This window comes from Emydura macquarii, unplaced genomic scaffold (genome assembly GCF_026122565.2).
Source record: "Emydura macquarii macquarii isolate MOO-44397 ecotype Brisbane River unplaced genomic scaffold, CSIRO-AGI_Emac_v2 contig_3287, whole genome shotgun sequence".
NCBI classification, from domain to species: Eukaryota; Metazoa; Chordata; order Testudines; family Chelidae; genus Emydura; species Emydura macquarii.
Genome location: NW_027133424.1, coordinates 2,724,966 through 2,745,740, shown reverse-complemented (window position 1 = coordinate 2,745,740; position 20,775 = coordinate 2,724,966). Strand labels below are relative to the sequence as shown.

General features: G+C 50.1%; 1 protein-coding gene across 8 annotated transcripts in view; it reads right to left on the bottom strand.

Annotated features, from left to right (window-relative positions):
• Positions 1-20,775, bottom strand: part of SEC16B (SEC16 homolog B, endoplasmic reticulum export factor) — a 45,357-nt gene that overhangs the window by 18,577 nt on the left and 6,005 nt on the right. For 3 of the 8 annotated variants that reach the window (XR_010917072.1, XM_067532566.1, XM_067532570.1), the window contains exons 2-15: positions 18,228-18,594; positions 16,935-17,041; positions 16,219-16,339; positions 14,656-14,749; positions 13,328-13,472; positions 12,576-12,733; positions 11,212-11,273; positions 9,955-10,090; positions 8,966-9,196; positions 7,782-7,879; positions 6,944-7,025; positions 6,064-6,181; positions 3,973-4,084; positions 1,409-1,514 (exon numbers count right to left, since the gene is read on the bottom strand). Coding sequence is in view for 7 of the 8 variants with exons in the window: in XM_067532566.1 (XP_067388667.1) it covers positions 1,409-1,514; positions 3,973-4,084; positions 6,064-6,181; positions 6,944-7,025; positions 7,782-7,879; positions 8,966-9,196; positions 9,955-10,090; positions 11,212-11,273; positions 12,576-12,733; positions 13,328-13,472; positions 14,656-14,749; positions 16,219-16,339; positions 16,935-17,041; positions 18,228-18,526 (1,869 nt within the window). In the remaining variant the exon portion in view is untranslated. Of the gene's footprint in view, positions 1-1,408; positions 1,515-3,972; positions 4,085-6,063; positions 6,182-6,943; positions 7,026-7,781; positions 7,880-8,965; positions 9,197-9,954; positions 10,091-11,211; positions 11,274-12,575; positions 12,734-13,327; positions 13,473-14,121; positions 14,601-14,655; positions 14,750-16,218; positions 16,347-16,934; positions 17,042-18,227; positions 18,595-20,372; positions 20,540-20,619; positions 20,676-20,775 lie in introns of those variants that run through there. The other 5 variants (XM_067532568.1, XM_067532567.1, XM_067532571.1 and 2 more) reach the window with 5 other exon arrangements.

Here is a 20,775-nt window from a genome sequence, read left to right as displayed (position 1 = left end):
CACAGGCAGTACCGGGTGAGGAATCTAGTACAGTGCCTGCGTGTTCTTTGCCAATACTGATACATCCCGCACTTTCAGGAGCTCCCAAATTCACTTCCCAGACACAGAGGGGATGAAAATCACCTCTCACGCCAACTCTGGGTTGTAGAAACTGAGATGCAGTCCTGTGCAATCTATATCGGGTAAGGATGCACACAGCTGTGCCCAGCCCAGCCTGTGACAGGTGATGCTGAGAATGGGGCTTAGACAACAGATGGGGAAGAAGAGAGAAAAACTATCTGTAAATAACACTGGGTGAAGCAAGGCATGCAGGTGAAGCACGGTTGCAGATGACCCTAAGCTAGGGGGAGTGGTAGATACCCTGGAAAGTAGGGATAGGATACAGAGTGACCTAGATAAATTGGAGAATTGGGCCAAAAGAAATCTGATGAGGTTCAACAAGGACAAGTGCAGAGTCGTGCACTTAGGACGGAAGAATCCCATGCACAGCTTCAGACTGGGGACCGACAGGCTAGGCAGCAGTTCTGCAGAAAAAGACCTGGGGGTTACAGTGGATAAGAAGCTGGATACGAGTCAGCAGTGTGCCCTGGTTGCCAAGGAGGCTAATAGCATATTGGACTGCATTAGTAGGAGCATTGCCAGCAGATCGAGAGAAATGATTATTCCCCTCTATTTGGTATTGGTAAGGTCGCATTTGGAGTATTGTGTCCAGTTTTGGGCCCCCCACTACAAAAAGGATGTGGACAAGTTGGAGAGGGTCCAGCGGAGGGCAACAAAAATGATTAGGGGGCTGGAGCACTGGACTTATGAGGAGAGGCTAAGGAAACTGGGCTTGTTTAGTCTGCAGAAGAGAAGAATGAAGGGGGATTTGATAGCAGCCTTAAACTACCTGAAAGGGGGTTCCAGGGAGGATGGAGCTAGGCTGTTCTTAGTGGTGGTAGATGACAGAACAAGGAGCAATGGTCTCAAGTTGCAGTGGGGGAGGTCTAGGTTGGATATTAGGAAAAAGTTTTTCACTAGGAGGGTGGTGAAGCACTGGAATGGGTTACCTAGGGAGGTGGTGGAATCTCCATCCTTAGAGGTTTTGAAGGCCTGGCTTGACAAAGCCCTGACTGGGATGATTTAGTTGGGGTTGGTCCTGCTTTGAGCAGGGGGTTGGACTATATGACCTCCTGAGGTCCCTTCCAACCCTCATCTTCTATGATTCTATGATTCTAAGGCATGAAGGAGAGCAGAGCCCTTTAGGGACCATTTGAATGCAGAATGTAATTTTATTGCATAGTCTGTGGCAACAGGCATAGCAGAAACACATTAGGTTGTGATTTGTAGAGAGATTACATTACAACACATTGAGCACTGGTAGTTCCGCACATATAATGTACTTGCAGTGTCCGATGGTTTCCATTACCTGGAAGGAGAGGATGAAGGATTTGGGACGTCCCAGCATCTGACAATACTCAAAGATTTCAGTCCTCTGGATAGATTCAGTCCTGGCAAACTGTACAAATGTCTGACTGAAAGGAGAAGGCAGAGGCGTGAGGTCAGGGACAGAAAGCAAGACCCTTCCTCTCCCTGATCAACCTGGATGTCTGGGACACTGAGTGCCTATCCCCCTGTGCCCCACCAATCTTCAGAATGTTAAACTGACTAGGAGCAAAAAAGTGAAACTGATTAATGCTACAGCCAGTCAAATCCCACCACCAAAAGCTTCCCTAGAAAGCAGGTGAGCACAACCCTTTTGAAAGGAAGTGAGGAGGTACGGCAATCGTCTTTAATACCCCATAACACCCACGCCATTCGCTCTCGGACGCACTCCACAAGGAACTCCCTTGCTCCTCCAGCATATGCCAAATCCCTTTAGCTCACAGAGCAGCAGAACACCTCCGTGATATTAATATGTATTTTACTGTAGGCATCTGTGCATGGTCTAAGTATATGACATGGTATTTGTAAATGGGGAATGTCTGCAACTCTCCAATGCTAAAAAGGAACAAACAGCATGAATGGCAAAAAGCAAATTAGATTGTGAAAATCCTTTCACTGTTTGTAGGCCGGAGTGCTAGTAGCATAGCTGGAATTTTTTGGTACATAAGATTTCTGACTTGGCCCTGAGGGAGGTGGGCTGTCTTAGACTCTTTGAAAATGCCAGCCCTTGAAAAATATAATGTCCCTTTAAGATAAACTACCATATCTACCACACTTATTCGCTGGGGGTCTGGATTCTACTAGGCACCGCTGCAGACTGCGGGCGTGATTTCCACTGCCTTACACCCTGTGAAATCGTTTACCCCCTGTGCCCAGTGACCAGCAAACATTGCCATTTCAGTCGGGGACCTTTTTACATCCACTTTGCCAGATGTCAACGACAAAACCAGGCAGCAGTGACTCAGACCCAGCGAAGTGGGGTTGCTGAGACGCGACCTTCATTCAGAGATTTGGCGCAAAGAGCCTCTCCAAATGAAACAGATCATTAGTCTCTTCCAGAGACACACAGCTGAAATAATTTCAGTCAGTTTTCAGAACTACGCTGATCCCTCTGGAACTGGAGTCACAGTGACATCGTGTGGCCCGTTTGGTTAATGGCAGGGGGGTCCTCCCCAGTTGACATCCATGGAACACATCCAGTCTCTCGTTATTGACATATGAGGGTGGGGGTATTTATGTCTTTGGGGTTGGAAGGCAGAGGATAGGCAAGGAGGAAAATGTTCACGTGTTAAAACATCTCCCCACATTATCAAATGTATTGCTGCCCAAACAGTCTTCTGCCTTCAAGCACCAGACACAGCTGCTGCCTGGGTGCTGTGCTGCTTTAATGCATCCCCATGAATGTGACTACTGTGAAAGGATCAACATGCACATCCAGGCAGTAACACAGCTGCCAATTTTCTTGGCATAAACCCCTTCCGTGCCCTGCGAGCATCAGAACGGAGTGTGTCTTGCTCTCTCTCCACGGACCTACTGAGTGTCCTTGGGAGTGTCCCTTCCCCTTTCTGTGCCTAAGATCATCCACCTGTAGAACAGGTACCAAGCGGATCTTCCTCCAAGGCTCTTTATAACTAGGGCTGGGCCTCCCACATGATAACTAGCTGGCACAACATAGCCAATCAAATACCCAACAGCAGCATTTTCTGTGACCTAGGGCCTGCTGGAGCATCCACAAGTGACAGCATCCAATGGCATCAATTTGGGAGTAGAGGGCTGGAGAGGCAAACATGCCTCCCGCCAGGTTTTTTCACTTGCTCAAAGGTCCAAAGGCCACGGAGCTGGGGTGCCATGGCCTGACCACCTTTAAGCAGCAGTCCCCTACTAAATCAGTACAGCTGCTGCTCCAGCTGCATGGCTGCAATGCCATACAGACAGAGGGGCGGCTGGCCCAAATGTTACTGAGTGATGTTGTGACCTGGCACATGGGGGCCTGTTCCTGTACAGAGGAGCGCAGAGGAGTGTGCCGAGAACTCGATCCCCGGTGGCACCGGTTCACATGGAGCATGGGTAACAGAGTGGGAAGCCTCCCCTGCCAAGGGAGAGCTGAGATCTCTGCAGGGTGAGGGGAATGAGCAGGGGATGGAACAGGATCTCTGGTGCGAGGGGGAGGTAGGGACTGGAATTTGGCCCCCTAGGAAATCTCTGATTTGGCACCATTGATGGCCTCATTCCCCGTATACCTTCTGCTGCCAGCACAAGGCACACTGGAGCCTTGAGCAAGAGTGCTCTAGAAAGGTTAGGCAGGGAACTGCTGGCTCGTGGATTCTGTTCCCAGCTATGCTGCTGTTTTACAGATGCCCTTGGGCGCAGCATTTCACTTACTTTTCCTAACACACCTGCCTGATGAACGAGTATAAACTAGGTCTCCTGCAGAAGAGTGTTAACTCCCATTTATAAAGCCCCCTGAAATCCCAGGAGGGAGCTGTTCTGCCTGATCAGAATGACAGCTATAAATATCTGCAGGAGCCTGCCTGCTTGCTGACTCACCTGGGGTCACTGCCCAGCAAAGCCATGTGGTCTGTCTTAACCCCATACTGACCAAAAGGGACATTCGCCATCAGGTAGCAGAAGTGAGCAGCTTCTATTAACCCTCTCCCAGCTGGACAGAGAGAAAAGGGACAAAAGTCAGTCACAACAAAAACACACCAGTGCAGTACATGTTACCTTGAATGTGTTCAAACGCCCACAGGACAAAGTCATTTCCCCTCTCCGCCATCCAGAGCCCCCAACTTCTAAGCAAACCCCTCACCCTACATCCTCTTTCACTGCTGTTGTTTTCCAAGTAATCAAGTTTAATTTTCAATCAGATGACCTGAGTGGGTGGAGAAGCACATGCCAATAAAGGGGATGTTTCCTGCTTCACTTCATCGGGATGTGTCAGTGGAGCAAAGTCTGCGGAAAGGCTTTCTACCGCTGCTGCCACATAACTGGCACTAAGAACAAGCCGATTAAGTTCCTTCCTCTATGACCTGTGCTCTAGGGGTGTTTTCAAGAGGGGAGCAATGAGGTGTACATTTCGGAGCCTGCCATAGGGATAGTTCACCAGCAGGAATATCCAGGGTATGTTATCTGATGGAGGGAGTGAGGGAGAGCAGTATTCCCTCCCTTTTCCCATCACCCTGCACACCTGTCTTTAGTTACTCACACCCACTTCAGCACATATACTGACACACGTCTCCACACACACACACACACACACACACACACACGCTCAAGTTACATTGCTATGGCATGTGTAAGGCTCGCTCTGCTAAAGGCAGCCAGGGACACAGGGGTATGCCCGCAGATGAAGGTGCGCGGGCACAACACACAGTCACGATTACACACACAGCACAAATACTTGGAAAGGAGCAGACGCACAATCTTGTCAAGGCTCGCAAACAGAGGCATGCCTGTTCACAACCACTTACACCACCCCTTTTGCTGCCAAAGCATCTTAAGGCACTGTGGAGTGATTTAATAATACAGGCACAGTGCTGAGCTAGAGAGGAAAATAAGGGATGGTTCAGCTTGGAAGCAACGAGTGAAGATACCAGTAGCAACCTGGGGTCGCTGTGCAGGGAATTCAAGAAAGAAAAGACTGCGGCGCCAGTTCCCCAGAAAGGCCACGGCAGGGGCTGGTGAGACCAGCAGCCTGGCATCTGTAGCTGGGAGCTCTGTGAATGTATGCAAGCAACCAACACTCATAGCTCCTTCGTGGCGGGCAATGAGTTTATAACAGCACAAGCTGGATGCACTAAACCACTCCACGATGCAAACTCACTCCCAGCTAAAGGCAAGCTGCACAAGCCCTAGTTTGGCCAAGAGAGCTGAGCAGATATTCAGCCACGCCACCCATTCCACAGACACGCATCCAGGCTGGCCAAGAGAGCGGAGCTGAGATCTGATGGTGGAGATATCCAGCTGTTCCACCGTTCTTTGGCAGGCTCACCTTATGCTGCAGGCACACGGTTGGCCACCTGTTCTCACACTGTCCTCTCTCTGCCCAACTGAAGTATATGTCGAGGGGGGGTCTATATACATATACGAAAATTAAAATCCTGAACTGGGCTTCTGTAGGAGGGAAGCCTTGGCCAGCAGGAGTGGTGTGCGCTCAGCATCTCGGACAGACCGTTTGTTAATTTAGGTGTCTGATGTTAGCCTTCCGCATCAGAAAATGTGGCCTCTACATTTCTGAGTGACTATTTTGTAGCAGCAAATGTTATAGCAACTACAAGTGTAAAATATCTGTCAATATTTTCCAGACAGCAGTAGCAGGAACATCCCAGCTATGCACCACCCGTGATCTCAACCCCCGATCTAAAAGGACCATTTATCCGGGGGGCCAGGTGGCATTCCAAGCGGATGCTCGGCACATACTCCCAGTGAGGCCAAGCTCTGTGTGGTGGTGAAGGTGATATGGGTGGCTCTACAGTGGAGACAGAATTGAGATTAAACCTATTCCCCTCAGGGTGGTTTTGAACCCAGGTACAGCTCTAGCCATTAAACCACCATCCTCTCACCCCCTGTAATGGAGGACGCTAACAGTGTGAGCACAATGGGCGTCCTATCTGACCCTAAGTGTGAGCCTCTCCTCACCCAAGGTGTCTCCCATGGTGATGATGGCCCGGTGGTTCAGCTCAGCATCTCCAACCTGGTTGGACAGCATCACTGCCAGGTGTGGTCTCCATTCTCCCCATCTGCCATCCCCACAGCACTGGGAGCAGAAACAAAGAAAGAGAGGGAAAAAGTTGAATGGATAATTTGGCTGCTTTAGCTTCTTCATCTGATCTTTACCTGACCTAGGAACAGAGCAAGGAGAGCATCACAAGGGAAGGAACATTGTTTGTGAATAAAAAAAAAGATGTGACTCAATCTGTTCAAGTGAGACCTAAAGGCAGAGGAGAAAGAAAAGCTACAGCACATTTCTCTTCTCCTGCTTCTGGCTCTGGCTTCATTTCTCTGCCTGGTGGCTTGTGCCTTCTGCAAGAAGCCAACTTAACACCAAATATTAGTTTATGCAGAGTAACCAAAAATGTCCACCTAGCTTCATGCCTCCGATCAACTCCAATCCACTCCAATCAATGGAGCCATGCCGCCTCACCTTCCCTGCACTCCATCCACCAGCCTGAACTTTCCATGTCATGATGATCTGCCATGCATCGAGGCAGTGTCAGGACATAAAAATGCAAGTGCCTCTCTGCACCGGGATCTGGTTAACCCAGTCCCATGGGGCAAAGAGAAATACTCCAGGACCCAGATACCAGCTGGGAGGTGGCGGCAAAGCAGACAGATTAGCAGCACAGTGACAAATTGTCAGTGCTGTTCACCACAATGAACATCCTAAAGAACAGTTCGGTGAGACTGAGACAGCCACCTGTGGAACACTGCGCAGGGCCACAGAGCCTCGCTTTCCTACCCCGTACCAGCACAAGGCACTGAGGGCGGGGAGGGAGCCATACACTTTCACTTTCAGTACCAGAGCTGCCTGAGGGATCCTTCCTGACATGAGCTGGAAGAGTGTCTGCAGGGGGTCGTTGAGAGCCAGCGTGCTGGTGAACCTGCAAACCAAGAGCAGAGAGACAGCCATTATGCTGACAGAAAGGAAGGACTATGCAATGGTTAGAGCACCAGCCTAGGACATGGGCGCTCTGGGTTCAATTCCCTGCCCTGCTAAACTTCCTCTGTGACCTTGGGCCACTCACTTAGCCTCTCTGTGCCTTAGCCTATATCTACACTTGCCGCCAAATTTGGTGGCAGTCGATGGGAGATACACAAGCTATGTAGAGTAGCTTGCGCATCTCTGGTCGACTTCCTAATTCCTACCTATCACGGTGTCTTCAGTTCACCGTACCGATGGGAAATGCACTCCCGTCGACACAGCGTTACTCCACCTGGCAAAGGTGGATTAATAGCGTCGATTACCGGGTCTCCACTTCCACACAATCGATCCAGATACATCCATCTGACGGTGGCAAATTTGCCGCCGTCAGTCTAGACATAGCTTCAGTCCCCCTCTGTAACATGTGGCTTACAGGGCTGCTGGGAGGATAAATACACTAAAAAGGGTGAGGCTTTCAGATACTACAGTGCGGGGACCATGTAAGTACCTATGACAGGCTGACTGTGAGCCCAAAACCCTCGCTCCTCTCCAAGAGAAGGAGAGACAAACCATGGAAATCCTCCATCAAAGGGCTCAGGTTGTACGAGGCACGGACAAAGCGGGAGATTCAACAGGGATGTTACGCAGCTGAAAGTGGCAGGGGAGGTGGTCAATCACAGTTCTTGAGCACCGGGCTCTGGCAGCTCCTACCCACCCAGTCAGGACCCAGCTGTAGGTCCTCAGGTCCATCTTGCTTGACAGAAACAGGGCATGACCCCAGAGCTGGTTTCTCATGGCCCAGTCCAGGGCTTCCTGAAGCCAGAAGAAAAAAATATATATTTGTGCTCTTACCATGTCTCTCTCTGCTGCTGCTGTGAAAGGAGGTCCTGATTTTCCCAAGACCAGCATAGGACCAACAGCCCTGATTCCTCCGGCCTGGGGCTTCTGCACATACGCAGGGAGCCAGGCTTGCGAAAAGCGAATTGATTTTTCCCATGGGTGTGATCTGTCGCCCCAAATGTCAGGCTAGCTCAAGCCTGCAGTCGACGACCTGTCCAGGCGCCTGGTGACTGTGTTGGGTTTACCCATCTGGAGCCAGCTTAGAGAAATTACTTTCCATCACTCAGGCCTCCTTATACCTACCTGTACAAAAGCACTCGAGCTGTCCCATGGACTGCAAGTTCCGGGCTGCCTAGGAGCACTGAGTTCCATGACATTGGAATCCTAGACTGGATTCGTTCTCTGCACTAGAGGTTTTCCCTCCCACCACTGCTACCACCAGTTCAGCTCCAGCAATGAGCGTGAGAGCAGCAGCCCTGGTGTTAGATGAGACGCCCTTGGCCATTAGTGTTTGGAAGACCAGGTCCATTAGGCCCTCTCTGATCAGGCTTAGCTATCATGCTGGTTAAAATACCAGTTTGTCCACAGCAGGGCTTCTGCAATCACTATCATCAGTGGCGTTGCCCTGGTGTTAGCAACAGTGGGAAATTTTTGCCCTAACACAGCTTCAGGGGTTAATGCCACAAACAGGGACATTCTTTAGCCTCTCCCACCATCAGAGCCCTCTTTAAAAGACAAGCCAGTCTTAGAATGGGCCCAGGGAGGTAAGCCATACTCTCCGCACTGCAGTCAGAGAAAGACTTGGGCTCAACCTTTTGGCTCTCTGAGCCAGTAAGAGTTACAGTAGCACGGTGGAGCTGTCAAGCCAGCACCAGTGGGAAAATGAGGGCTGTGTTGCTCAGATTGCCCCCCTCACGCACCCCAACCAGATCAATTATAGAGAGGGGTTCATGGACTTGGAAATCCCACTCTGTCCTCTGCAGACAGGGGCAATGTTAGAAAAAGAGCAGAGGGGAGTCAGTGGCTCCAGAGACACAGATGCGCATGCACCACACTTACTTTCTTTCTGCCATAGAAGAGGAGCTTGGTGAACTTCTCCACTCTCTGCGCTGGTGTCTCCATGTTGGGTGGGACCTCCCCAGTGAGGAGGTCTGGTGTCCCAGAGCCCTGCACTGGCCACTCTTCATCTTTCAGGTTGATCAGATTGGCCACTGGGTCTTGCCTTTTATACTTCTCCAGGCGCTTACAGTCTTGCATCAGCAGTTCAGCTGTATCTGAGCCCACCATGGACTGCACAGGGAAATGGAGGAATACGGGAGTTGCCATGTTACAATAGACGAGTGGCCCACCTAGTCTGGTATCCAGCCTCAGCCAGTGGCCAGCACTGAATAATATGGAGGTAGGTATAAATCCACCCAAATGCACCACAAATATTACCATACTGTGGGGAGTAATTCCTTCCTGACCCACCATTCCTAATCAGTCTATGCCCTGAAGCACGAGGGTCGATGGCCCATATGATTTTTATCCTAGTGAGTGTCACCGAAGAGTCTATTCTTAATCACATATACACAGTGTTAGTAGAGAGAAAGTTAAGGCAATGAGTCATCAATAAGGGATATAACAGCAAAAGTCAAACTTTAGGGATCTCAGTGGTCTGGACCTGAGTCCTTCTAACATTCAGTGGTAGACCTCCCACAGACTGGGTTTGATACATTAATCTCCTTCTGGACACAAATGTTGGCTCCTAAATTAAGTTGACAGTGTCCCATGAAGTGCTGCTGTTCCATTGGAACATTGGTATTTCAAGGTGATGCACCTGGTTCGGGGAGCAGCCTTGGAGAGGTGTGTCTTCCATGGACCTGGTGCTCTGGGCTGCACTGAAGTGGTCAGCGTTAATAGGGGAGTGAGATGCATTTAAGATCCCGCACAGGCAGCACTTGGCTGCTTAAGACTTACACAAGACTTACTCACAACGAGCCATCCTTAACTGAACCAAAAGGACTCAAAATGACCAGCACGCATCACAGCACAGAATGAACACATACCCCATTCTGCCGGCAAAGGAGAACCAAGAGTTTCCAGAGCAGGGCTGAGTCTCTGCCTCTCTGAGTCTCTAAATCACAGCTCATGGCCACTTTGCATTGGCAAAACGTCATCACGTCCACCTTGTGCAAATCCTCCCTGCAGGAACAAACAAAGGAGCAAAGGGGGTGTTGGCAAGTGCAAGGCACATCCTTAAGAGCCTCCGGGAGGATTCCCAGGACTCTGTGAGTTATGTGGACAACTCCAGAGATTCAAGGAGAGGTAGAAAATCTGAGAGACTCACATGCACATGGACAACACCACAATATATCTTTCAGACAAAGCTCTCAAAACATGTAATAAGGCTGGTTATCATGATTCCCATTTTGCAGATGGCCAAGCCACAAAGATTTAGAACATCTCTGAAATCCCTTCTTTGTGCACCTGTAACATTTTTAACCTGATCCAGATCAATCTATGCATAGAACATCGCAGCTGACTGGACTCTAGTACCTACACTGCCACTCTACTACTATTGGCTCCTTCTAGAGTGCTATTAACCATTGGTCTTCAGACATCTACCCAGCCTCTGTGCTTGCTCAATTATTTTTGTGATTTCATTGCTCTTCTTCTTTCAAATAGGCCTGTTTTATCTCTCAGCTTTTTTCATGAGTGACTGAATGACATGTCCGTATAACCAATGTGATACAGAGCAAACAATGGGTTAAGGGAAGATGTTCCCCAGGTCTGCAATTACTGATGTGCAGCTCCTGAGCAGCTCATCACCAGGCTTCAACTCTGCAGAGCTTAAGAGGACTGAAACTCCTGCTCGTCCAAACCACCGGTTGTACAAAGACAGTGGATATCCCACAAGCCCTTCTTACAGCCAGGGTTTACCTGGACTTGGTTACAAAATAAGAACCAAACAGTCAAACCAAGTCAAGCAATGTCATCTGAACATTCCCCAAACAGCAAACCCCCAAACTCAACCGACTAAGGGGGCTTTCTGAACCTGAACCTAGACTTTGCCAATGGTCCTTATCTCTACGATGGGCCTAGCCAAAACCCTGGCTCTGAACACCCTGAGGCTTTGGGGAGTTTGAAATAGGAATCCACATTACATGGCTTTGGCTCATCTCTAATTCTTGACAACAACATTCTCCTTTAAGGATCATGCTGGTATAACACAACGTGCAGCAGCCTGGAGAGAAGCGGTTTCTGGAACAGAAAGGAATCCTGATAGGGGCATGGTTGACCAAACTCCTCCAATGGCATTGTACCTGACCAGAGGCCCTGGGAAGGTTCTCATCTCCTCCTGCTCTTTCGTGTCATGAAGGATTACCTAGGAGACAAGAGCAGAGTCTGTGACAGAGGCCCTGTCTGAACGGGCAGAAAGCTCAAGTGCTTTGAAAAAGACTTGATTAGGATTGGCGATGGTTTTCTCAAAGCCATCTTTGAGCATCCATATTTATCACGGAGCAAATGCACTAAAGTGTTTACCACCTTGATCCACGCAATTATAAGAAGCAATGGCCTTTTACGGTGAGACCTGGGTCCTATGATTCCAGTCCTTTGAGGGGGAGAAGGCTTCAGCTCAGAGGGGGAAAAAGAAGGGCAGAAGCTGTGGAGCACAATCTATCTAAGTTGCTTATATGGCCCCTATCATGGCAATATCTGAGCACCTCACAATCTTTAATGTATTTATCCTCCCAACACCCCTGGAAGGCAGGGCAGTGCTATTATCCCCCTATCATAGATGGGGAACTGAGGCACAGAGAGGCTAAGTGACTTGCCCAGGGTCACACAGAAAGTCTGTGGCAGAGCAGGGACTTGACCCCCCTGGGTCTCCCAAGTCCTATGTTACTGCCCAAGCCACCAAACCATGCTTCCTTAAAGTCTCTCCTGAGCAGAGAGTTGTGACTCCAAGGCTTCTGGCCAAATGGGACCAGTCACTTGGACGGCTACGGGGTACAAGAGCCAGCCCAGATCACTCACACAGGGAACCTGCCAATAAAAGCAATCTGTGCAGAACCTGGAACTGGACCTCAGTGTCTCATCCAAGGAAGTGTAAGAATCAGAATGGCCCAAGTCCTGGGTGAGATCCCTCCATCTGCACTACAGCCAAGGGCTCCAGAGCAGACTTCAACCACAGCTTTGGGCAATGCTATTTTACAATGGCAGCGTGTGTCTGCAAAACATGCAGCCTGCTGCAAAGGGCCACACAACATGCTCTTGGTCCCCGGTTAAGGACACTGCCCAATCCTAGTCTTAAATCACCTGAAGGCGTGGTTAGTTCCTGAGGGCTAGCTCCTAAATCTCTCCGGTGTGGCCTCACACTTTCTGGGGCTGAGGATGTGATTTCTAAAACTCACTAACACGTTGTTCCTTAGCCAGTCTGTGTAGATCCTGACGGTGCACACCGAAGAGTCCCTAGTGCGCTTGTATTTGAAACAGTGAGACGTGGCGGGAAGGGAGCTGGCACTGCCCAGGGAAATGGAGAGAGATGGCACAAAACTCAGGTCCCTCACCCTCGGCTCTCAGGACTAAGGGGCAGTGCGGGCGGGTGATGGGAGGGGACAAGGGGCAGAGCAGACCGGTGACGGGATGGCAGCTCTCAGTTTCAGAGGGCTGGGGGGTTGGTTACCTCCAGGCTGTGCATTTCGATGAGGGCGGGCTGCCCATCGGCCGGGGAGTTAGGGCACACTCGGACCAGCTGGCCTCCGGCTCCAAAGCATACTGGCACATGAGGGAGGGAATACTTCTGGGGTGCCCCATGGTGTGGGGTGGACAGCGAGACTTCCTCTAAACAGCAACAAACGCACACACAGACCACAGCCACTCAGCAAGGCTTGTTATTGCAGAGGGGGTGGGGAAAGCCTGAGGGACGGTGCCTGACCACTTTCTCCACCAGCTGGCACGGGGGCCATAGCCCTACAGACTGCCACACAGGATTCAAGGAAACAGCCCTTCTCTGAGATTACTGAAGTCCTTACCAAATTGGACACTGGGTTATAGATGTCCATCCATGGACATACTCCACAGTACATCCAGCCTCACCCTGCCCCCACCCTACAGTACCTGGGTGACGCCCTGCCTTGCCCTGCCCCCACCCTACAGTACCTGGGCGATGTCCTGCTCGCCCTGCCCCTGCTCTACAGGACCTGGGCAAAGCCCTGCCCCCACTCTACAGTACCTGGGCGATGCCCTGCCTCGCCCTGTACTTTCCACATGCTGCTTTCCAAGCAAATAATGGCCACTCAGAATGTCCTATGATGCTTTATGGGCTCGCGTGCGAGGGCAACGGCCATATCCTTACACAGCCCACTGCCCACTCTGTCCGAGCATTTGCCTGCCCCCGCCCTCACCACAGACCCTTGATGCCCTCAGGAGACCCACCTGCTTGAACTGGGCTCCAGTCTGGGAAGTCTGGGTCGTGCTGACTGGAAGAGCCAAGCATGTACTGACTGAGCTCATAGCTGCTAGAGCTGAGGCCGGATTCCTTGTACTGCACAAGCAGGCTGGGCTCGGCTAGGGCGGAGAGCTAAGGGAAAAGAGAAGCCTCAGGAGACATAGGGAAAGGGAAGCGGAGAAAGCAGCAGTGGGAGGGAACCAGAACGGGAAATTGGGAGGGGAGAGAGTTTCCTTGTGCAGCAACGGAGCTGAAACACCACAAACATGTTTTGCAATTATACAGTGTGACGGCTGCCAGGTGGGCCAGGGCCGGCACTAGACCAGAGCCTGCAGAACTAGCAGCAGGGGGTCTCTCCAGCTTGAGCTAAACAGCCAGAGTCTCAGGCTAAGAGCTGTAGCCTAACTTGTGTCCTCTGTGGATCTGGCACTGGGGGACCTACATCGCCCCAACTGATGGACAGGTTACAGCAGCGTCTCCCATCAGATGCTCTCAAGCACTTTGAGGTCTAAAACCCTTTCAGTTTGGGCTTTGCCTATTCCCAGCGACTTGGATCGACAGGATTCAGATCCTCGGGTGGTGTAAAGCAGCACAGCTCCATTGACGTCTGTGGAGCTCAACCAGTTGACATCAGCTGCGGCTGTAGCCCAGTGCCTCTCACAGATCCGATGCAGACATCCCCATAGGGCTGTCACCTGGTCCTCAGGAAGCAAATGTGCATTTTCTAGATACATTTTGTCATATGACCCTCTGTAAAATGCAATCACTCAGACAGGGTCACCTGTCCATTATGCATGGCTGTCATTCACCTCTTCTGGATGGAGGTAACCGTGCTGCTGGACTGGTCCTGGTGAAGGTGTGGGAAGGGAAGGGATGAAAATGGAGGTCCTAGAAGTAGAATAATAGGGTGGAGAAGACCATCGAGACCAACATTTGGGCCAGTTCCAGGCGCAGCAAGGGCAGGCCCTGCCTCCAGATGCCTTCTGGAGTGCACATGGCAGCCCGGCAGAAGGAGATTTTCTGATACTACTAATAGCCCTTTCCATGTGAGGCTCTCCAAGCACTCTACAAACAGCAATGAATTAACGCCGGAAGGGAGGGAAGTAACATGACCCCCATTTTGCAGCCTGGGAAACTGAGGCACTAGGAGGTGATGGCGTTTGCTCACGGTCACACGGAGGGTTAGTGGTCGATCCAGAGATAGAACTCAGATCCCTGCTCAAACAACTACACAACCCTCCCACTCAGACAGACCAACAGATACTGTCCAAAATCTAACCTTAGATCACCGACTCATCTGTCTCTCTGTGGTTACCTCACGTGGATGGAAGCTGGTGTCCTCCAAGCAGCTCCCCTGGGATTCCTCCCCAGTCTGCTCCTGCCTGGGGTTAGAGATGTAACTCTCCGAGCTGCGGGAGGGAACAGAGTGCATACCCAACATGAGGGCAGATACACTGTGAGCCGTCACCAGTCCACAGAACCCATTGCAGAGGTGCTCATAAAGTTCCAATATCCCTGACTCTCCTAGATGAAAAGACAATGGCATGCGTGCTGCTGCCAGAGAGGGATGAAGACTCCTGTTTATTCATGGGACATGAGAATACACAGAACCGGATCTCCAGAACATACCCAGCCTCCTGCAGAAAGGGCCAGAGCTGTAGTGTGGCATGGATTCTGGCTGCCTCCCACCAAGATGAAGAGCTGTGTTTAAGTGCTAAAGGCCAGATCTGTAAAGGTATTTAGGCACCTAAAGAGGCAGACAGTGGGATTGTCCGCACCGTTAGGTGCCTTAAAAGCTTTTGAAAACCTGGCCCTAAGCATCAGACCGCTTCTCGCTGCAATCACGCAGACCAAGCCATTGAAATGCAATTCACTGTCATCGTCGTTTCCCAAGTGATGTTAACATATCAAGGGCTGGCAGACACAGTCCCTGCCCACTACAATTTTTAATCTGGAGGGCTGATCCAAAGCCTTTTGAAGTCAATGGGAGTCAGTGGGAAGATGGATAAAGCACAGGGATCCCTTTCTCCCCTGCCCCATGCACGTGGGCAGTCATAATACAACTGCCTGTGTCTTGGCCGGCTCAGGGTAGGGTGTGGGCGGGGCAAAGTACTGATCAGCTCCAGAAGGCATGGCACTGAGCAGGGCTGGGTCACGCACATGGGCAGAGCGATGCTGGGGGGGACTCTGGCTGCACCAGGTTTAAAAGACACGAGACATTTTTTAAACTACTCCCACAGGTCAAGAGTGATCTAACGGGAGCACCGTGATAGGCTGCAGGAGAGCCAGTGAGCCCCGCGTATGCACATTAACACAAAATGGCTTGGGCCAACAGAACTTCAGGCTGAGTGTCACAATCTACATCACCAAGACTGTATTTGCTAGGGTCACAACTCACTGAGCAGACAAACTACCATAGGTTCAGGGCGGCATCCCATAGGCACATAGCTACTAGAGACATTCTTCCCAAGGCACCTCACATGACAGCATAACTATACACACCCCATCTCTCACAGGTGATGGATTAGGTTTTGAATGAAGAAGTTGGTAACCTGCCTACAAAGCTCATGCACAGACTTTAGGTCAGTCATTCCCAACCCATGGCCTGCAGGGGCTTTCAAAATGGCCCGCTGCTTCCCTCCTGCTGACTGCAGAAGGGAGCCACTGCCTAGGGACCTGCTGCAGCCAGGGGGATGGGAGATCAGTGAGGAGGCAGCCTCCTTGCTGAACTCCTTCTGTCTGGCTGCAATGGGGGGAGAACTGTTGGCGGAGACTGGTGACCCTTCAGGGTTGTAGAAATTATAACTGTGGCCCTCGAGCCAAAAAAGTTGGGAACCACTGCATTCGGTTCTTCCCTTCCCACTCGAATCATCCTTACCAGTACTGTGCCGCATCGTTCTGCCCATATGGGCTGGTGTTCTGGTCATGACGGGAGTCTCGATAGTAGTTCTGATCCCAGTAATTCACGTACCTGCCATAGGGATCTTCGTGCCTTGGGTCTGCACACTCAGAAAAAAACACCATAAAGATCTAGTATTTTTTTTTTCAGTGCAATTACTATTAATTAAGTTTTAAAAGGGACAGCATTGAATCTGGATTTGTCATTTGCACTCCACTGCTTCCAAATTATTCTGCCTACTTACTGCTATGATATATATTTGTGTATGCATCTGTACATATAGTGCACACACCTATACATTACATGAACTGTATGTGACTGCTGTAGCTGTCTCTCATGTTACAAACCCACGTCAGTGCTTGCAGCACGAGACCAGGGTTCGGGGGCTGGGAATGGAGGCAATGAACTCAGCTACTCAAGAGGGGGAGAACCCCTTGGGATGCTCTTTGGAAAGCCCAACTAATCAATAAAAGGGGAGTCGAGGTTCTGGAAGAGGCAACAACAAGCTCTCCTCTTCTAAGGGGGCTGATCAGCGTGACACAGAGGTATATGCATGTCAGACAAGGGACACATCGTACAGGGCTAATGCTAAAGGGACTGCCAGGAGCTGCCAAAACAACAGACCAGTAGACTGGCCAGGCCAGCAAGGGACAGCAAACAAAGCAGGTCTCGTTTCCTAGAGGAACGTACAATACCTCTCTCAAGCTGCGGTACTTGTGGGCGTCGGTGATAATCTCTGTAAGCATAGTCTTCCCCAAAGCTGGGCAACGGGTAGTTCCAGTGCGGATCCTCATAGCCTTGCCTGAAAGGAATCCCAAAGATAGAGAAGAGAGAGAGTGGTGACCAAAAAGGAGAGCAAGTCCCACATCAGAACTAGAGCTAGGGTCAGGAGACCAGATCACATCTAGGATTAGTTCCAAGGTGAAAGGCCAAGGAGTCAGGTGTGGTGTGAAATGCTGGTTTAGGGTTAGGATCACATCCCAATCTGAGATCTGTGGGACTCCATTGCGAAACAAGGTAAATAAAATACAGGCCAGGGTCTCAGCAACCCCACAGTCAGCTGCAGGGTCACAGTCAGGGCTATGCCAAGTTTAGACGTTCAGGTTTGCATTTTGGAGATCAGTTCTGAAGCACGGAGCAAGAGTAGGCGGTTTGGGGGTCAGATTTCCTTCAACTCCTGTTCTTCACAGAAGGAGCATCGCCCTGCCAGCTTTGGTGAAATTCTGGAACCTTTTGGCTGGACACCACTGGAATATCCTGAGGAGCTCTGCTGGAGGGACCCACCCCTGAGCAGTTCAGGAGATTTGGAAAAAAGAGCCCCTTTCCTGCCAACCTCTGAAGCAGCCGTGCTCCTAAGGGGCCTCCCAGCAGGGCTCCCTTCTCTGCTGAATCCCAAAAGTGCACAGAGCCCTCCTTCAACCCCTTACAGTCCACTAGCACCCCTTCACTGAGCATTTCACAAGTTTTGTGAAAAACCCACTGCAAAGTGGACTTCGCGGGTACCACATGCAATTTTCAAAGGTCCATAGCTCAGTCAAATCAAAATTTGTATCTGCCAGGACACTCAAAGCCACTTCTCCTCAATGAAGGATGTGTCCATCCCACATTTTATCCTTCTTCCCCTAGCTATTTATGCAGCAGAGTTAACACAGCTGCAATCATTTTTGTTATTATTCTTGATATTTTTATCACTCTCCTAGCACTCAAAAAAGCTGAATTCTATTAGCTCCAACTTTCAAAAGATATTCACTGTTGGATAGAGGTCAAGCCTGGAAAATTTCAGTCCCTAAAGTGAAAGTTTCAGAAAGTTATGCATGCCCATAAAGAGGGGATTAGAATGGAAACTGTTACACAACCCAAAATAAAGCAGCCACTGGAGTTCCTGTTTTAATAACCAGCTATCTAGGGGGTCGTGGAGGGATAAGATGCCACAGAGGACAGTTTGATCCATATGGTTAGTTAATTTTATTCAGTTAGTTAATTATTACCTTGAATATGGTCTAGTGAGATAACTGCTTTCATAATACTCTGCCCTGGAGTCTGGTCTGATCGAGTCCCCTGGCCTGCCAGGATAGCTGGGAGGGTGGTACTCCCTCCATGAGTCTGGCCACAGTTGAGGCCCTGTTCGGAGGTCCTGTTGCTGGTGGTAATACCTCTCGCCATTGTGCCTGGACTGGGGTCGAGGTCTGTGGCAGCCTTCTCCCCATGACCCCCTGTCCTGGCCCTCCATCCGGGTTACATGCCTCCCCCTTGGTTGGGGCTGCCATGGGGGTACCCAAGGGTCCATCTGGGTCTTGCCGTGGAGTTCTTCCTCCTTGGTTTGGTCTTTCGTAGTTCCAAAATTGCTTTAGCTTCCTGCAAACAAAGCAATAAATCCCAGGGCATGAGATCCAATGAAATCCAAACAGTCTCAAAGTCAGTCCACAAAGTGCATTGCCAGGTTTCCAATGCCATAATACTCATCAGTCTTGTTGTTAGTTCATGTGCCTTTGACTCCCTTCAAGAAGCTAATGTCAGGAGCATGAAAAATCTACTTTTTGACTCATCAGTGGCAAGTTGGAAGCTTTCCCTGGCAAAATGAAGTGGCTTACAACATCCATTTTTGTAGAATTTAATTTTCCATTTAACCCCCTCTCCCCCCAATATGTTTCTAGCCTTTATGGTTGCAAATATGAACTAGCACAGTGGTGTTTTCCTGAGTCTGCTGACAGCCAGCCATAGTGATTGTCTTGCTGCTCATAGCTTTCCATAAGCAAAAATTAACAAGATTGGTCAGTCACTCAGAACCCAGTGGGCTGCAGTGTAACTGTCAAAACAAGGTGCTGCTGGTGAAGATGGCTGGGAAAACAGCAGCAAAAGCAGGCACTGCAGTTATTCTCGTAGAATGAGAAAAAAATAAAAACAAGGGGAAATGTAGCATAGCTGAAGCCCTGCCTCACAGCAGCCAGGAGACCGGAGAGTAGAGATGAGACAGGAAGCTCCCTGGCAGAATGTGGTTTCAAATGTATCCGACATCTATTAGCCATAGAATGATACAAAAGAGGGAGCCCAAAGAAGGATCTGCTGAGAGGATATGGGAGAAACCCAGCATCCTTAGCAGCTGGGAGGCAGGCTGGGCTTCTCACCAAGGCATTGTCCCTCCGCCTGGCTGGTAGAACCCCACCCCTCTTGCTGATAGAAACTTTTAGCAAGTAGAATCAGTCCTGCGGCTAGTTGGCGGCTGACACATTTTTCAAGTCTTGATGGATGAGACTTGTGCTGGGAGCAGAGGGAAACGAGCTTGCAAGCTTGGGCAATATGTTTTCCACAACCCAAAGATATTAAGTAAGTTTCAAGAAGTGGGAGGATTTTGCACAGGGGTCTTCAGAGAGCCTTCCTCCCAAACACTGTATAGTCCTGACCAGCCTGGCCTAAAATAGCGTCCCACCTCCCCACTGTTGGAGTTTGTTGGCCAGCAGTACTATTGACCCACGAGCAATCTGGGGGAACCACAGGTGGAGTCTGCCCTTGGCTGCTTGGCCCCTTTAACGCCTGGCATAACAGCGAAAACTCTGATCAAACAAACTGCATAGAAGCCATAGAGGGTCAATGTACCCACTCATAAACACTCGCTTTGCAGTATTATAGCCCCTCAAATCCAAAGAGTCAGGTAATAATAAGAACATCCCTAGAGAACAACAGAGCCCTTGGAGATGCCCAAAGCTCTATTCTAGCTAATGCCCAAAAAATAGCTCCTAGCCACAAAATCTGGACCCCAATCTGGATTTCAGGAGTGCTCAGAGGAGGGTTTTTTAATCTAATCCATTATACAGGGTAAAAAGTTCCAGAGGGGTAGCCGTGTTAGTCTGTATACAGCAAAAACAACAAGAGTCCTGTAGTACCTTAAAGACACAAATTTCTGTGGGTATAAGCTTTCATGGGCTGCAACCCACTTAGTCAGATGCAGGGTAAGACGTGCTTGACTCTTTATTCCTTTGTACAGCCACTCAAGGGTGTATGAAAACCAGAATTTGACACCAATTAATTTTAATAAACCCTCTGCTCTCTCCCACCCAAAAAGCTACACTCTTTTCACCTCCTCCAAATCTTTGCCAAAACTGTTCCGTGCTATGCTAAGGGTCCACAACACTCACAATTCTCACCAGTGTGATCTCAACTTGAGATCCCTCCACCACCACATGAGGTATAAAATGCTGGACTGAGCAGCTTTCCGGAGCACACGCTTGTGTGTGTGTCAGTCTGTTCCCAGTACATGTCACTCCATAACCCAGAACAAGGAGGAACAGGTTTAAATGGCGATTGATTTCCCAGGTGCCACGAGATGACAAGCCCCTGGAGAAAGCACAGTGAGCAGCAAAATGCCCATCAGCGTACACACACCTGTTCAAACGTGACCACCACCGGCAGCTTTGCAGACCTGGCCGGAGCTCTCTCCGTCCCCAAAGGTGGCTGTCAAAGTCCACCTGCCACATAGGCTGACGCCTGCCTCACTCTCAACCTGGATCAGCACTCGCAGCTCTTTGCTGCTATCGAGTC